The following is a 19,388-nucleotide window of genomic DNA, read 5'->3' as shown; positions in this document are numbered from 1 at the left end:
TGTTTATCCTTTGTCATATTTAAGCTGTCTGGAGCAACGTCCACAGAAACAGTAAATCCACATTTTGTGGTGCAACAATACACAGATAAAAGATTTCATGCTACATTAGGCATACTTGGATACCCAACACAGCCCAACATAAAATCCAACAGTGAAGTCCAATCCAGAAAAAGAAGCAAAGGAATTGGCATTTCCAAAGTTCCACTAGTGTTATCATGTTTAACAATTGGCATACAAGTGCAGCCTGGTGCTTGGAGCAATCATACGGAGGTTAGCAACTAGCTGCCTTTCTCAGCCTGCCCATACATTAGCTGTACAGATTCTGATTATTCAGGCACATTGAAAAGTAAGTTCATCCATAATTTATTCTGTATGACTACAAGGACGCCAAAGAAGACACTATACAGAAACCATTTATAATGGAAAATTCTACAAATTAAAACCAGGGAACTATACTACAGTGCTTTGAATTAACAAATACTTTTAGTCTAATCAATTCTGCTAAAATAGTGTGACTAAAGCATTAAAATCGATTTAACATTCTTGGCTCAGTTAATATTTTGTTAATTTTACACAGAGTTTACATTTTTATGAAAGCATTTTTAAATTTTCAGTATTTGGCAAGATTAGTACTTGTTTTATGATAATATTGTTCATTTAATGCATGACTTGGATTTTACTTCAAAGTGAATTTGAAAAATATGCCTTTTCTCTTGTTGTTGCAGGCACCTCTGTTCATGCACCCGTGAGATGACCTTAAATTTTAACATAGACAGCACAAAATCACTCTTGTATTTCAACGACTTTTTGAAATTCAATCACCTAGTCCATCAATTTCACATAGATTTCTCAAAAACCTAACCATGAAGGCTAAAATTATTTTTAGCATTTTTCTTTTATGTTTATTCTCTGGAAAGACCTGCACTGAATTCTGCTTTCTGTTATATATCAACAAAGTTAAAAGTATATTTAGTTTCAAAACCATTTGATGTCTCACAACCCAGCTAATGTACTGCTAGTGGCTTTTGGGTTTTGTTCTTGGCTGGGTGTGTCAGGTGGGGGGTTTTTTGCTATCCTACTGCATAATTATAAGTGTTAATTGAGGTTTTTAATGTTGTTAGTATGTAGTGACCATATCTCCCATTATAGTTAATGAGAATCCTAAATGTATTTTTGTGTATGGAATACTGAAACGTGTAACAACAACCTGAAAAGCAAATTGAAAAGCTTTTAAAACTTTTGTACAGTGAAATAATGTAAAGGGAGAATAAAAAAACTACCAGAGTTGATGACCATAAATTTTACACAAACGCTTTTTAGACTTCACTTTTTCATCCAAGTTCTGTTTCCTCCTCTTTCACTGACATAGATACTAATTTTTTTCAGTGCTCAATTCCTTTCCATCCTTGACCACCACTGTCAACAGAGCCCTGTCTTACACTAGCCCAGCTTCTCTAACCCGATGTTCTCTTTTGGCTAACTTCAAAGTGCTCTTCCCTCTTACTGTAACAAATACAAATGTTTCTCACCTGCTTGCATAACCCTTCCACTTGCTTCGTTTTGGCTGTTCCTTATCTGTAAGTCCTCTCTCACATCTTTCATCACTATTTTCCTTGCATTTCCATCTTTTGCCCCAAAATGCAGGCATGCTTTAGAGTTCTCCCCTCTTGTGAGAATGAGAGAGCAAGTGAGAGCACTCCTTAACTCATTTGACTCCTAATCCCTGGCCTAGTTCCTCATAGAAGTCTTCTGTTGCAACTAATTGGTCCATTAATCACTGTGCATAATACAGCCATCCTGACAATCACTCAGGCTCAAAACTTTCACTCTATCGAGTGTATTGCTCAACAAAATTTCCCCCATAAAGCTCTTATTCCACCTCAAATTTTGATCTGGGAAGAGAAAGTGTCATCTGTCTCAGACTTCCAGATGTCCAGCAGTCCTCACAGAGCAACAATTTGGACAGGCCTTTCAGAAGAACAACTGGTTTGAGCAAGCACACAGCTGTGTGCTGTCTGAAGGGTAAGTCATCAACATTTAGACACAGTGGATCTATTTTTGCACATACTGCACAGCTGGCCAATTCTAGATACAGAAACTTGCTACATATGCATGGATCTATGTTACAAAGGGGATTTCTCATATGGACATATGCATATCCTACCTTCAAATGAAACTGCTTTGACATGACCAGGCTACATCTAAATTATAAAGAGTAAGAAATAATCTCCCTCGAACACTTGTCTACAGATAAAAGCTGTATGGGATTTTCAGCGCTTTCACACCAAGAAGCCTGTTGTGTGGGCTTTGTTGTCTCATGTTTTGATCACTGAAACATCCTCTCCGGTCTTCACAAAGATCATTTACCCTGCTGGCACTTACTCAGAGCAGTGCTACAGAAGTAATTTTTGCTGATCATTTAGATGACAGTAATCCTGGCTTTATTGCGTGCCCTTGCTACGTCTTCCTCTAACACAGTGAATTTTAAAAAGAGTCCATAATCCAGACCCAGCCTACCTATGCCATTCCTTAACATCTACTCCCTTCTCCACAGCACTGGTTTCTGTTAATAGTTTGTTAGATTTTCAAGCAAATAAGTTGTGTTTTCTTTATATTATTATCTTTTTGACTTGAGAGACAACAAGGATTACGTTGGCACACCTGGTCCAAAACAACTCCTTAAAAACTCTTCCTCCAAGACACCATCAGGGCAACAGGACAGCACTTTACCCACTCATTGCCACTCCTGTCATGCCCCCCTTGCTTTCCCCTGCGTTTCTGGAGTACCTCTTTCAATGCAGCAAATAATTTCAGGTTCATATTTGCACAGTAACTAAACGATCAGTGTCCTAATGAAATGAAACAGCTGAGCTGGTAAGAATAAAATTGCACTCTTAGTTGCCATTTCTACTTATGGCAACAAATAAAGACATATTCATCCTAAAAGAGGTTATAGAGAAGAAAAAAACCTTCAGATGAAAAAATTAGCTCAGACAAATGTTGTATTTACCTCCGTAATTACATATCTGTCTAAGCGTCAAGAATTTCTTATACTAACCAAACTACATATGAGGCAGCAGAGGGAGTGGGGAGAGTGCCACGGACTGCCCAGCGTGGTCACAGCCGGTTCCAGCCAGCACTGACATCGGCTGGAGCAAGCCATGAGGCGTCAAAACAGCAGCAGAGGGCTGAGGCGGCTGCGGGGTCCTTGGGCAGGCAGGTGTAAGAAAGAAGCCACCAGTGCCTGGAAACATTTGGAAACAAGGTGTCGTGGTGAAACAGGTGCGCTTCTGGACACTGTGGCCTGCAGGTGACCCACAGCTGGATTCCCCCCCCCCCCCCCCCAAGGGACAGCCCATGGGTGACCGACACTGAAGAGAAAAACTAAGAGCAGAGGAAAACCAGCAAGCAGGAAAGAGTGGTGGTGAAAAACTAGTAAGCACAGAGCTGATGAGGGAAACCTGTGCAGGGCCCTGACCTCCCGCACCGGCCAGCGCCTCAGCGGGGAGGGCAGGAACCCGGCCGGGCGGCTCGGGGTGCTCAGACCAGGGTGCAGTGGGCAGCTGTGGGGCAGAAGCTGAGCCTGAGCACGGGGAGGAAAGGCTCAATTTGGTGTTTCTTTCCTTTTCTCAATACCCAAATCAGTGATCAGAAGTTTGTGTAAGCTGGCAATAAATTCCATAAAAATTCTGTGACTCCGTGCTGGCTTACGCTCAGCTCAAATAATTTTCAATTAATGCTTTAATTGAAAAAAATGACATTTAGTTATTTCATATTGGCTTTTTGTGAAGTATTTATACACTATTTCTGCTGTAGTACTTAGGCAAAATCATTAGTTTGGAGTCTAGCTGCATACATTTTTTGTTATAGACGAGCCTTTTCATTTTCCCAAAGTAAAAAAAAAAAAAAAATCAATTATAAAACATTTATTTTTTTCTTCCTACATCATTCACAGTAACTGTCACAACTACTACAAAGATTATACTCGACCAGCCATCTTTCAAGATATCTTAATAATTACTTAGTTGAAACATTCTTTTAACTTACAAAAGTTATTTAGATTACAGTTAATCACAAATTTTTTGAAGGACAGTATTTTTTTTTTTGATACAGTATGTAATTATGTCTTTCTACTACATGAGTTTCTGCTAATTATGGAATTATCATGCAAGGAGATTAATATGAAAGATATACTGAACTAACTGCTTGCTATCTTTTAAAAATACAGTAAATGCACGTATACTTCATGCATATATACTTCATTCTCCATACAATCTCAAAGGTTTGCACTGGGAGCACTGGGGTCATTTATTTCAGTACACAAAAAGCACTTCCTTGTAGCAATAAAAAGACCAAAATCCTCCATACATTCAAGACTTTGAAGACAGTTTTAGGATTTATGCATATGATAAAGCCATGTATTCGCAGATCATTACCAAAAGAATGGTAAAAGGAGAATTTATAAAACCAGCAATTCCTCACACCACCAGCACAAATAGTAATTCTGATATGAATCTTGGACTTGTTGAAGCCATTCTGATTAATGCCATTACTCTTAAACACTATAAAACTAGCCTTGTCAAAGGCTTAAAACATATACCTGTACAATGGAAAGATAACTATTATATACATATAACAGGAACTACTGATGATTACATTTATCAGTCAGTAAGCACCATAATACGTCTGCAGAACTTATACGTACATACATTTCAGATTTGCACTGAGGAAAGCATGAACAATGAGGATAAAGTGCATTCCTCAGTAAGTTTGCAGATAAGACCAAGTAGGCTGGGACTATTGATCTGCTTGAGGGTGGAAAGACTACAGAAGGATCTGGACAGGCTGGATCAATGGGCTGAGGCCAACTGTATGAGGTTCAACCAGGACAAGTGCCAGGTCCTGCACTTGGGACACAACGACCCCGTGAAATGCTACAGGCTTGGTAAAGAGGGGCTGGGAAGGTGTGTGGCAGAAGATGACTTGGGGGTGCTGGCTGACAACTGACTGAACACGAGCCAGCCATCTGCCTGGGTGGCCAAAAAGGCCTACAGCAGCCTGGCCTGTATCAGAAACGATATAAACCAGCAGGACCAGGGAAGCCACTCTGCACTGGTGAGGCCGCACCTCAAATCCTGTTTTTTGGGCCCCTCACTACAAGAGGGACATTGAGGTGCTGGAGCGTGTCCAGAGACAGGCAATGGAGCTGGTGAAAGGTCTAGAGCACAAGTCTTACAAGGAACAGCTGAGGGAGCTGGGGTTGTTTAGTCTGAGGAAAAGGACACTCGGGGGGACCCCTTATTGCTCTCTCAAACTACCTGAAAGGAGGCTGTCAAGAAACGAGTGTTAAGATTCAGCTCCCAGGCAAAAAGGGGTAGGACAAGAGGGAACAGCCTTAAGTTGTACCAGGGGAGGCTTAGATTGGATATTAGGAAACATGTCTTCACTGAAAGGGTGCTCAAGCATTGGAACAGGCTGCCTAGGGAGGTGGTAGAATCACTGTCCCTGGAAATTTCAAAAACCATGTAGATGTGGTATTTGGGGACATGTTTAGTGGCAGACTTGCCAGTCCCAGGTAAATGGATGGACTTGATGATCTTAAAGGTCTTTTTCCAACCTAAACCATGCTATGATTTTATGATCTCTGCTGGCATTTTATCATGCCATTCAAGCTTCAGCAAAAGCTAAGATCTGATTCTATTAATCCTTGCACATTAACCATTTTCCAGTTTGCACTGTATTACATATGCAAGGTGGGGGGTGGTGTGAAAGGCAAGGGGTGGTATGGGGACACCACCCAAAGTTAAAAATTATGGTCATATAGAAAGTTTAGGGAAACTACAAAACATATTACTCCTCTTTGTAACTTCTAAACTCAAGACAACTTGTTTAAGGGGGTTCACATAGCAAGTCACAGCAAAACAGTTTGAAAACACTGTCACATGAAGAAGCTTGCATTGGAAGAATCAGACAGTATCTGTCCAGTTGGTTCAGATGTCTTATATCCATCACCTGCCTGCAACATTTTTCAAGTGTGTTGTGTGATGTAAAACATGACAGGTAACAACAAATGATGGAAGAAATAAAAAAATTTAAAAAAATAATAAAAAAAGAAGAATCCTGAGACACTCACAGCAATTATATTGAAGAAGTCATCGTCTCCAAGGGTATCCAAAATAGATGAAACTGTCTGTTTTGCAATAGTCAAGCGAAGACCTTTCATACTGCCACTGACATCTACTAAAATTACCACATCTTTTGGAGACGTTGCTGCCTGGATATACCTAAGACAAAAGATAAAAACAACTTATTCTTTTAAATACTGAACTTTTCTTCCATTCAGATTTCTTAAACAGCAATAGTTTATTTATTGCCTACCATTTTCTATTTCTGCAGTCAAATGCAATGACTCCATTCTCATCAGGTTCCCATTTAATTCCTTTAAAAAAAAAAAAAAAAAGACAGAGAGAAAAAGATTAAATTACATTTTCACAATACCTGTTCAAAATGCATCTGTGGTACTGGGGCTACGTAGCACTTAATGGAGTTTCATACTTTAACAGGCAATGGTATAATAACATAGGAAATACTGGAAAAAATAATTTAATTAAATAAGACCACCAGAAACACTTTTTCCCCCCCTTACTTTTTTTCAGCCTACTGTAAGGCAAAAAACCTCCTCAAGTCTACTATGTTCATCATACTACTTCACTGAAGTATTATCATACCTGGTCATTGGTGCTGGCAAGCTTTGTCACATGCTTGCCAAGTCCCTTTCAAACCTTGAGCACTTACTACTACAGCTGATAACTGTTATACTGCTTCACTCACAAGTCACACCCCTGATGCTTTGCTCACATTGCTGTGAAGTGGTAACATCTCCTGGTTGTTGGTCAAAAGCAATATGATAAAAACATCTCAAAGCAAGCAAAAAGAAAATTGACAAGTCAATCCTTACAGCTTTCTACACCCTTTTTCTAGCACGAAAGAAGAACCAGCCTTTAAAAAAGGACGGACACTTCTTTACCCTTGAAATATCATGAAGCTTGAGAACTCTACTATAATCTAAAACCAACATAGATGTAGTAGCTATTACTTTCAGTCACTTTCAGACATATAGGCTCACAGAAAACTTACATTAAACTCAAGACTTCAGACAAAAAAACCCATGGGCTGCTGAACCATGTCAGCAAAATAACAGTTCCCACTACTGGCCTGATATAAACTTGCAGAAGCTGAGGATCAGCTTATTTAATATGTAGTAAATTTGGTACATGTTTAAACATAAAACTTAATAGGTAACAATATATATTTTAACCTATTTTAATAGGAGCAATACAAGTGATCTAATTGCATATCATTACAACCGGTATAAAAGTAAACTTCAAAACAAGTTTTTGAAATCTTTAAATGCAGAAGTGTCAAGTTAAATGGAAGTCTGAAAACTGAACAATAAGTTACAATTAAGTCTTTCTGTATACCACAATAGAACAGATATTCTACATTCAGTACTATATGGTCTAATCCTTTTGCCTTCCTTCTCCACAGTCTGTTTAGAAGCTATTTTTCTTTGTTTGTATATGTATATCTGAGAAGGAATATTTATGAGTACATGAGCTGTCATGGGGGCTTCACCTCCAAATAAAAATTGGTAGTAATAACTCAGGACATTGAAAACATTGATTCAAAATATCTCTCTCTGAAATCTAGATAAAGTAAAATCAAACCTGCAAGTACCTGAAAGTTATGATTTACAGCCATAGCATTCTTTTTTGTATTTTAAGAACTGGTATTCTTCTTACCTGGATATTGCCTGAAAAATCCTTTTGCACTTCCAAAGTACTGCCAGATCAGAGAAGGGTCACGATCAAAATTATCCACAAAAACCTTATTTAAAGATTCTGACCAATAAACTCCATTTACAATGGCTGGATCTGTGGAAACAAAACAGAGGAAAGTGATTTTACCTCAACAGAATCCCTTGAAGTCTATCATCTTCAGCTTATTCAGTACCCAAATAAAAATCTAGTGACTGCAAACTATTACAGGACATCTTTTGGTTTCCTTTGTCAATTAAGTGATTTAAAGTAAATTATACACTTAAATAATGAAAATATGGTTAAAATACAGAAAAGACACTATGGACATTTTTAGTTACACTAAAATTGCTCATTAAACCATCTATCTGGAGCTGCTGTATTGCTTGTTCTGAAGAACATAAACTTTTAGTAGATTGACTCATTTATTTACTCAGTTTACTTTCCCTAAATGCATGAATGTCTCATGGCAATACTTCATACTTTTTTTTTTTTTTAATCTTCAGCTGGGTAAGACCATTTTCACTATATCTGAAACTTTACATGTGGTAACAGAAAGTGAAATATCTTTCATTTCACACTTGAATGAATTGCAATATACATGGAGTCTCATAAAAAATAACATTAATTGTTATTTGGAAAACACCGTACCCAGATTTCACAACAATTACCTCATTTTTTTATTCCCATAGAAAGAGAAATACAAAGCAAATCCTTGGTGTTGAAAATAAATTACTTCTGTTTAAAACATCCCAATCTATCAATTCTTAAACAACCATGCTGCCCAAGTATGTTTTTAAGCTACAGATTAGTTTTGATAGTGGGAAATCAGAAATAAATGAACATCTGAAAAAGCTGCACAATTTGAAATTGTGCATTTTGAAATATGAGAAACAATTAAGATATGCTATATTCCCAATTACATCTGTATGTGAAGTCAGCAGAATATAAAGGAAAAAATGGAACTAAAATCACAGACGCGTTATTCCGTTTGTAAAAGCGTGCATACACAAATACACAGTAACATTTGCTCAAGCATTTAAAATAAGGCTTTCATTAACTTGAAAAATAATGTCACTGTACTGATTTCAGAAGACTGCTTAGAATGTGATTTTAATGAAGTGGGAAAAAAGATGAATTGTTATCTTTCCTTACATTCATTAAAAAAAAAAAAAAAAAAAAAAAGGCAGAAAAAGCAGAAAAAGGGAAATGTCTCAGCTACAAATCTTTCCATGTTGCTTTCCTCTAAATATTTAGGACAGATGAAAAAACAAGGGCAACAAAACAGATGTTGTTTTTAAAACATGTCTAGCATAGTTACTAGTTTCCCTACAGCATGAAGTATACATTCAAAATCTGTCGAACAGGACACATAGCAAACAAACCGATGTCGCTGTCCAACAGTAGTACTACAGTTTTGCCTAGCTGGCAAAACCCATTGTCCAGTTGTTTCTATAGTCTGCAGGTACTTCAATAAAAAAAACACCATGATTAGATGTCACAAATTAACTGTCAAGACTACCTATCCTGAGATCTAGCATCAGTTTGTAAAACTATGCTCCTATTCCAGCATCCCAAAACACTGCGCCACTGTTAAGCATTTAGACGTTACATGAGAAGTGAAGCACTAAAATGAGCATCCTATTCCCAGTCCGCTGGAACTTCCCAGCACTAGTTCAAACACTGATGTTCTGGTTCTGCTGTTATACAAAAGTTCTGGTGGAATACCTGAATCACTATAAACTACAGCAGCATTATTGACTTAGCATAACAATACTGAGATAAGGTGATAAGTTTAATTCACCTTTGAAAAGAGCAACATCTTTCAGAGGGTTGGGGTTTTTTCTTGAAATTGTTGCTAGAAAAGCCTGTTCAGCAGAAAAACAAGGAACTTTTCCTCAGGCCTCTAGAGGACTATAAGTTCTTCATATGCCCTTCAGTCATCAGAATTAGTGAAAAGCCAAATGAATAAAACAGAATAGTTCCATCTTAATTTATATTTAAAATGAACTGTAGTGGTTCTTAGCAACTTACTTTTGGATCTTATTCCAAGAGTGCACATTGTACCTTTGTATTTTGCAATACCATCAGTTCATCAGATGTGTACCCTGAATTCCTCAGAGGCTAATTTTTAATGCCCTTTCCTAATGAATCTGTGCTATAGTGCCACTCATCTAAGCAGATACTTCACTTTGCCTCCCAGCCCAATGATAATTTCCTTTGAAGTCTATATACACTTCAGCTCCATAAGGTCATGGAACAACTTTAGTCACCCACCTGTTAAGCTCTAAACTGAATGTGAAAACTTTCCAGTGGCATTTGAAAAAATATATTTATATATTTTTCAAATAAATACATAAATCATTTTTAAAAATTTCACATTAAAATATCCATGCCAGCACAGTAGCAGATTACTTTTTTAGCCCATCTATGAAAAGCTAGTTAACCTGTTTATATATCTGTAGTACAGATTAGAGAACTCCATGGAAATACAATCAGGAAATTTTCCTTTCCTTCCAACTTTATTAATTACATTAAATTTCTTAAATTGCCTCCAGTACTCCATTTAGAAACAGTATTCTTAAGTTTTTATATTACTGGTGAATGTCATCTGCATCCCCAAAATAGTTATATGTCAATAGTGGTTGAATGTTCAGAAGTTTGAGGGTGAAAAAGAAATGGATAAAGATTAATAGAAATGCAGAAATCATTAATGTGATGTTAAGGGGCTCAAAGATAATAAATGTAAATAGCTTCTGCTTTTGCTTCCTGGCAGTAACAGCTAAAATAGAAGTAAAATATTCCCTTTCCCCTCATCTTTCAGAAGGGCTGGCTTGCAATTACATGGGATTTTGCTCCACTGCTGCTTGTGTAGATGTTACCATTTTTTTACTGATATTTAATATAAAAACAACCCCCAGGCAAATAGGCATATCAACATGAATCTGAAAAAAAATTTCAGAGTACAAATGCATGTAGCAATTAAGTTGCTGTCATAGATACTGCTGACCCGAAGAAATAGATCTGAAGTCTCAACAAAGGCAGCCAAGGTGTGCAGACTGAAAGATGTGCAATAGCATGCCAAAGGTTAGCACTACAACGAAACGTATTTTTATTCTCAGAAGCCGTAAAATATCAAGAGTAAAATAAATCTATGGAACAAAACTAATTTTGCTTTCTAATTATTCCAGTAAACTTTATAGGAAATAAGGGACACCACTGAGGAATTCAGTGGCTATGAAGAAAGTGTGGAATACTTCTCTTTCTTGCCATACTTTGCTTTATTACCAAGAAAATAATGTTACAAATGGACCTTATTTCCCGCCCCCCCCCCCCCCCCCCATTATATTACCTTTGTAATAAAATCATTAATTTCTCCTGGAAAGCTGTCAAAGATGCCAGCATCCAAAGTGGTGCAATATCTGATGACCTCAAGGGCGGCCCCTAACACTGCAGAGCAGTACTGCCATACAATAAAGCAGTACAAGCCCAGCCTACAGGACCAAGCACTGGAAGAGGAATGTAAAATCCAGCACCCTTTTGGCTCAAAGATAGCAGCAACATTATCTTAGTTTTGATGTTACTGACAACATATTTAGTCTGGTCATATTTTAAAGAATAACAAAATCACATACTTTGCTGGGACATACACCAACAATCTAATAATTATACTACTCAACACTAAGATAAATGCTTTTCATGGTGGTCCAACATATTCAAGAGCTGGGGCTGGATGCCAATTTTGGCAACTGCCTTTGCTTTTTTTTTTTCTCTCTTCCCCTCCCTCTGCCTCCAGTGGGTAATGTTGATGCATCACAGATCAAAGCACCTAGCCATGTGTAGACACAAAAGAAGGTGTTTGTTCATTTTACTTCATGTGCTGAGAATCATTCACCAATGTCAGAAATCACATTCCCTCCTCATAAGCATATAGGTTGATAAAGACGTCAGGTGCATGACTGTATAAAGGCATACTAGTTGTTTCAGCTTCTAATATTGCCCTAATAACACTCCCCTTCTCCTTTGAAGTGGGAGAAGAAGAATTGGAGTATGGCCAGATGTGTTTATTTTTATGCTGAGTTTCAAGAGTGGGTTTGAGGTTGGAGGGTTTTTTTACTTTTTTTGTTAGGTTGTTTTTGTGAACAATGTGGTCCGGGATTCAACTTTAGTCTATTTGAAAGCCAGAATTACAGCTGCAAACTCCTCACTAACACCATTCTGGGACAGAGATTCAGTTCTGACTCTGCTAAGAGCTTGCCACATAATGAACTGAAAAAAAAAAAAAAATCAACCACCACCACACCAAAAAAAACCAAAACAAAACACCAAACAAAAAAAAGTTTCACAGCAAATCAGCGTACCTTTGAGGTCACCCATTCAGATCTGTACCCTGCTTAACTTATTAGATGTAACATCTAAAAACAATCAGTATGTGGGGTTGATCTGTCAATCGGTTCGAGCAAAACTCCAGAAACAGCATATAAACAGGATCTATTAACACAGGACAGTATATTTTTAAATTAAAGGAGGAATTTGGAGCCACAGTTAAAGGCTTCACTTACTGTCCATCTGAGAAAGAATTAGAAAAGTGCTGTATTGATAGAGCTGTTGTCACAGGAGCCAGGCACATGGGGCAGTTACACCTGTCATTAACACAGCCTAACAAAATAGAATTGCCTGCCCAGCAACTGATAAGAGGACTTCAGTTAAGGAGAACTAAAGTCAAACCCCAGTAATCATGACAGATAAACACTTCATAAACTAATGTGACCACAGATACCAGGGTATTTGTGTATTTTCAGAAAAGCATACTCATTTCCACATTTTTGCAGGATATGGATCGAAGAGTATGAAACCTGAAAGACAGGTAAGAAAATACCAAACTGCAGAGCTCTAGGATGGCAGGGTGTGACTGAGAGACAGGGTGAACAATGTGAAAAGCCACTGCTGAAAATAGTTTTCCATGTTGGGAAGAGAAAACAAATGTTAAGAACATAGGAATTAACCAAATTGAATAAGGACCCTACACACACTGCAGTTTCATCAGAGAAGTAACATTAGTCTTGAATACTGGAAAAAAGAGCCAGCTCTAACACATGGCAAGAAAAAATTTCTGCACAGGCTGATGGAACAATGACTATCAGCAACGAGGACATCTAAACCTCTGCAAGTGGCAGGGCAGGAAAAAGTGTCATGAAAAACAATACAGAAAGCCAGTGGAACACACTGCAAATTAGAGGAAAAGAAAGCAAATGTGACTGCTGCTAAATGAAGCCAACTGTGATGTAAAATATTTAATATGTAACATACCAAAAGGGACAATCTTTGCAGAGCTGTTGTCAAAGTGATCTATGACAAAGGCAAGGCACAGCCTTGGAAATAAAAGTCATCCTTACAAAAATTTCTCAAGGACAGACCTGTTCACAAATCTCTACAAAAGCCATTTAAACCACAAGACCACACAAACCTGTAAATGAACATTTCATGATATATGCCTAATTTCTATTGCTCAGATATTCAGAGAGAGGCACGGAATTAACAGAAACAGGCCAACTTAGTTACATGACACAGTGCAGTAAGGACTAACAAATAATGCTTTGAACAGGAGATGTTAAAGACCTCCTAGTTTTAACAACACATCATGCCTCTTGCATGAAACAAACCAAGGCACGAGTATCTTTAGAGAGAAATGGTTTAGCATGTAAAATGCATTACAGTCATGCTGAGCTATCATAAACCAAACCTCTACTGCTACGTTCCTGGGAGTAACAACATAGTATGAATGTGCAAGTGTCAGATATGACAGCACACTTATTTATTAGCATGACAAGTCGTCATCTCTCATCCTATCAAAATCAATGGTCCCTTACTGCTGTAGAGTTTTATAATCCTTGTGTAGCACTTCTTCCTTGCACTAAACATGATTTGCACAATTTGTATAGAATAGAAGTTTTACTCAAAGAGAAAATAGCTGGACAAAACCTCAAAGATACAAAAATGTTCAGCTGGTTCAAAACCTCTGACACTAGTATTAAAACACACTGAAAACACTGAGCAGATGCACAAATGCATATTGAAATGAATACATTACAAAATCAGTTATGGATTCTTAAACACTATTTGCTACTTCAGGAACATGCCAAACAAAAGCTGCAAGAAAGACACCTAGATAAACACAGTACAGCATAAAAATCTCTTTGTAAGGTTTTAGCCAAACAATATTCTGAAAGATTTCATATTCTAGCCAAGCATAACTAATACTTAACCAAAAGAGCAAGACTTCTTTCACACAGCATAGATCCAAGAAAAATCAAAGGGTCTGTGTTATGCAGCAGGATGCAGACACGAATTACTGTATTCTAAAATAGTAGACAAAATGAATAAAATGTATCTTTAGATAAACTTCTACAATTCTTTGTCAGATGAAACAAAAGCTACAATTTTAACATTTGCCATACAACCATTTCATCAAATGTTTTTGCATATTCAAACCTAAAGGTTTTCAGAAACCCAGAACTATTATGTCAATTACTACTAAGTTTACAGATGAAGAAAGCTTTTCCAAGATAGTTCATGGAGAAAATAAAGTCCTGAAAAATCTTTAAACAAAGCAAAATAAACTGTAAAAAAATAAAAGTCCCTAATACATTCCTAGCATATGAATTAAAAATAATCTTGTATCAAATTATGAGGGTTTTTTTATTAATGTATTCCACATTAAAAGATAGGCTGGGTACTTTTTGCTGTTTGTTATTTTAAGCCAATAACAGGGCACACCCTGATACCCTGATTGCTTTTTCTCATTAAAATAATGAAATAAACACAAGTAAGAAAAGATAGCCCTTAAAATGAGACCTCAATTATGATTCATTTTCACTGTTGTTTTAAACATATATTACGGTGGGAAAAGGAGGAAACTTTGCACACTAGAGGCTAATGATGAACAAAAGTCTACAAGAAAATATCCACAGACACACACAGAATGTGAAATAACTGCTCTCAAAGAATAATTAGGAATATAATACCAATAACATGTTTACTGTATAATATATATATATTTACACACATACACCTGCAAATAGTTGTAGACAATAGATGTAGAGTGGGTTGTTTGTTGTTGGTTTGTGGGGTTTTTTTTACAGGCTCAAACCTTTCTTTGGATTACATAGTGATTACTCAAACACAGAAGAAAGCATCAAGAAAACCTCAAAAATAATATATTCCAGACACAAAATGCAGAGAATAAAAGTAGGGATGAGAATACCTTTTATGTTTAGTGACCAAATTCCCTTGCACTTAGTGCAAGACAAAGGCAACTGCTTTTGGGACAGGACAATGACGCACTGACATTTCTTAAGCCTTCTTGGGTGGAATTTGTTCCTATTGCTGCTGATTGTAAAAGAATTAATCTTTTTGCAGACACACACATTAAACAAATAATGCCTGTGTTTGGGCACTAACTTCTTGTCCAGGTAGGAAACTGATCCACAAGGCAACAAAAGACGACTTCCATCTCACAAAAAGGAGGAATTATGTTTATAAATTATTTTCAGAAAAAGTGAATTTCAAGCTTTTCTTACATTTAAAAAAAATGTATGTCTAAATGATAATACATACCGTTCCTTTTTTATCCGGCAATAGAATGGATATTTCATTTAAGAACTTTTCATCATTACATTCCAAACTGACCTTTCAAGCAAGCAACACATTACCAACACATCTTTAAAAGCCAAACGCAGCTGTATGAAGCAACACTAAGTAAGCTAGTCCAACATGTTTAACTGTCTCCTAACTAGTTCTGCAGTTGGGACTGCCTGGGGACAGTCTCCATAATTTCAGTGCTGACATGCTTAAAGTTTCTTTTTCATTAAGCAATGCTAATTGTAAACAGATGAGAAGACAACTTGCTTATCATAAGGGATGATTGAGTAAAGTAGGTAATCCCAGGAAAACCAAAAATTGAGCTGAAATAATTTATCAGACTTCTGTTCAGATAAGCACCCCAAACACAACATTTCTCCAAATCTGAGATGTCGTGAGTATGGACGGTAATAGTTCTTGGGTTAAAACTAGTATAGTCTCAGTTAACAGTAGAATAAAATGTACTCTCTTCAAGTTCAGTAAATTCACTCCAATCCAAAGAGAGGTTGCAATTGTCTTTCTTCTTATTCATATTCTCAGTTTAGCAATCCTTTTGCTTTTGTGCTTCATTTACTTCTTTCTTGAAAAATTTGTCTTTGTAGTCAACAGTCTTCCCCTACAGTTCAAAGGGTTCACACATCATTTCTCTCGTTCATCATCCCAATCTAACATCCCTCAAAGAGAAACGGGTAAGCTGCAGCAAGTGAGGACAGAATTCAGTTTGAACATACAGACCCTGAGACAAGAGGGTATATAAAGAGGTAGTCAGCAGGACCCAACGTGACTTTATGCTTATGAAACGTGAGGGCACAGACCTCCCTGCATTCACACTGAGCCTGCTTGCACACATACCCAGGTAAGCGCGGTGCAGGACTATACTGAGATACTGGTTCTAGCGAGCTGAACTAGCATGGCAGCAAGCATGAGCTAACCAGCAGCCTTATAGCAGGACTCATTACCTGCAACTCCACGCTCTGCAATAGCCTTTTAATGCTCTCAGCTGAGCTCCAGTGTGTACTGTGGCTATGCCTTTACACATTCCTGTATGGGTTCCCCCGTACCCAGCCCCAAGTGGACAGGAGTAACAGCATTACACAGCTGCTTGCTGCCAGCCCTTCACAATGGGAGCTGAAACAGTGGCCCAGCAGCTTCTAATCAGTCATCAGAGAAGTTAATACTCAGAGACAATAATACAGAAGAAGGAAAGATAAAAGAGGAGACAGAGTAATTTTCTACCATTATAGGCCAATGGTAAATTATTGTCGCTTTCTTGCCCCTGGAAGCAACAAGGAAGTAGGGGCGGCATCATGATTAACAGAAGTGTCTCAGGTCAAAAAGCCTCTTAATACTGTACCCGAGATCATGCGCGTTAATGAAACTTCACTGGCTCCATTTGTCAAAAGGTAAAGCCCAGCCCCAAGTAACTAAGCAACAGCTGCTGAATAAGGACTGGTGAAGAGTAGGGCTTTTTAAGAGGAAAAACTTAATGTTATGGTGTAGCCTGTATCTGACATCTAGTTGCCATGGTGATGTGGATGTATTAGAAACACAGAGATTAGATCCACCACCAGAGACAGACAGACCAGGATACAAGAAAGATAAAGCACAGTATACGTATTGCGTGGTGATGCCATTTCCAAAAGGCTTGCTTTTAAAGACAGAGAACTGGGGAGGGGGAGGGGGGGGGGGGGGGAAGAAGAAGAAAAAAAGAAAAATAGGAGAGAAGAGGGAAAAAAATATGAATCTTTGAAGCTAAAGCCCTTTGCAAGAACAAAGCAGCAGCCTGAGCAGGCTCTGAGAATCGGATGTGAAGCAGAATTTGAGCAAAACCAGATGGAACAAGTGGAGAAGTCTGTGCATCTTTGTCCAATAGCCAGTAAGAGTTAAAACAAAGAAATATGGGAAGATAGGAAATTCTCTGCAACCTTGACTAAATCAGTCAGACTAAGAGAGTTCCTTTAAAATTAAACAATGACCAAAGTTAGGAAGAAAGTGCAAACACTGTCCTAGAGATCTTAAAATGTGAAGACAAACAATTCAGGAGAAGGACTTCAAAATATAAATATAGCAGTCCAGGACAATATTTGACCACAACTTTAAATAACAACTCCAGGATGTTGAATTTTCAGAGGCATAGTCCATAAAATCATATACGACAGTGACAGACAAGATTTTATTTCTTAATTTCACACCTTGCAGGAAAAGGGTTTTACATATCTGCTAGCTGCAGATTATAATCTTTCTGCATCACTTGAGAAATTATTTTTTTTTTGGTTCTAATATTCTAGCAAATAGGTAATCATAATTTTGACAGCTACTTGGAAGGCACTGATAGGAAAGTATGACTGAACAATATTCATAGCTCTTTTTAAGTATCAAATTGAAAAAAACTCACTTAATCAAAAATGGTTGTGGTTCATCACATTTCAATATCTTTGAGAGAAGGCTCTATTACATGCAGCAGATTTTTTTTCCTATGCAAGCAAAACTTCTGATTCGAGTCTGCATTTATTGACATGTAGTGCATAAACTCATCTATTAACATGCAGTGAAAATCATGCAATGAAAATGCCATTTGACACAGGTGATATTTTTTACCAGTTCCTAAATTGTTCAAGCAAAACTTAAAGACAATTCGTGAAGTCTAAGACCTTCTTTTGCAATGTTTGCAGCACTCAAGAAGTAAACACGGTAAGCAGAAAAGCACAGACTAGACCTCATGCTTTTGTAACTAAAGACACTGAGTTCAGAATTATTCAAAGCTGGTTTGCATTCATACTGTTTATAAATCATGTCTTAAGGTACTAGTGATTAGAAAAGAAGGAAGGAAACAACTGCAAGAAAAGTAAGAAAACATCTTGCTACAGGGCAAGGGGTAATGATTGAACTAAGAGAGGGCAGATTTAAACTATATATGAGGAAGAAATTTTTTACAATAAGTGTGGTGAATGACTCGAACAGGTTGACTAGAGAGGTGGTAGATGCCCCATCCCTGGAAACATTCAAGGTCAGGTTGGCCGGGGTTCTGAGCAACCTGATCTAGGTTGAAGACGACCCTGCTCATTGCAGAGGGGTGGGGGTGGAATAGATGACATTTAAATTTTCCTTCCAACCCAAACTATTCTATGAGTCTATGATCTACAACCCAGAAAATCATATAATAGCACACAAATAATTGATTGCCGGCTTTCCACAGTAATATAAATAATAATAACACAAAGCTTTTAAACAAAAATTAAGTCACATGATAAAAATCTACACTTTCAACAACTAGTAAATGATAAGTAACAAGACAGACAAAGAGAAGCACAAAAGGCCTACAGATGCTGCAACTAATCACATCATAAGCAAAGCTATAAGAGAAAGAGGTAAAGCCTATTTCTGCAGAAAAGTATCACAAGCCTGTAAACAAAGACCAAATCAAATATACTAGGTCATGGAAGAAAGCTAAATATAGGCTTTCCACATGGAAAGCAACTGAATTGTGAAAATAATGAGAGCAGTAACAAAAACTGAACTGGAATCCATCAGAAAATATAGGATATTTATAGTCATCTTGTCTCTGAAATGAGTGAAGTCCAAATGTACTCCAAGATTTGTAAGATACTTTTTAATCACTTTTATAAATCCATATTTAGTCAGGGTGATCACTGTTAGAGAGTCAAAACAGTTGCTAATACTTGAGTGTATTTCAAATCCAATGGTATGGAATCAGTCTCAGTGTGGTATTAATTTCAGAAAAAATAATTGAGATAATTATTAATGAAGACTTCTTTATCTTTTTACATATTATTGAACTTTTAAATCTATTTTAATTCATTAACCATTTTTTTTAAATGCTGATGACACAGCTTGAGACTCTCGGCAACATATTGCGTGCCTTATGTTTGTTAGTTGAGTTGACATAAACCATATCTCCTGTTGACAGAA

At 37.3% G+C, this 19,388-nt stretch overlaps 1 protein-coding gene across 5 annotated transcripts in view; it reads right to left on the bottom strand.

Moving 5' to 3' along the window:
- The window catches only part of CACNA2D3 (calcium voltage-gated channel auxiliary subunit alpha2delta 3), a 469,002-nt gene that overhangs the window by 259,682 nt on the left and 189,932 nt on the right, over positions 1–19,388 (bottom strand). For all 5 annotated transcript variants that reach the window (XR_003559900.2, XR_003559897.2, XR_003559899.2 and 2 more), the window contains 3 exons: positions 7,803–7,934; positions 6,379–6,439; positions 6,134–6,284 (listed from right to left, as the gene is read on the bottom strand). Coding sequence is in view for 2 of the 5 variants with exons in the window: in XM_027805095.2 (XP_027660896.1) it covers positions 6,134–6,284; positions 6,379–6,439; positions 7,803–7,934 (344 nt within the window). In the remaining 3 variants the exon portion in view is untranslated. The remainder of the gene's footprint in view (positions 1–6,133; positions 6,285–6,378; positions 6,440–7,802; positions 7,935–19,388) is intronic.

This window comes from Falco cherrug, chromosome 4, assembly GCF_023634085.1.
Source record: "Falco cherrug isolate bFalChe1 chromosome 4, bFalChe1.pri, whole genome shotgun sequence".
In the NCBI taxonomy this organism is placed as follows: domain Eukaryota; kingdom Metazoa; phylum Chordata; class Aves; order Falconiformes; family Falconidae; genus Falco; species Falco cherrug.
Note: the sequence above shows the minus strand (reverse complement) of the source record. Positions and strands in the feature narration are given on the sequence as shown.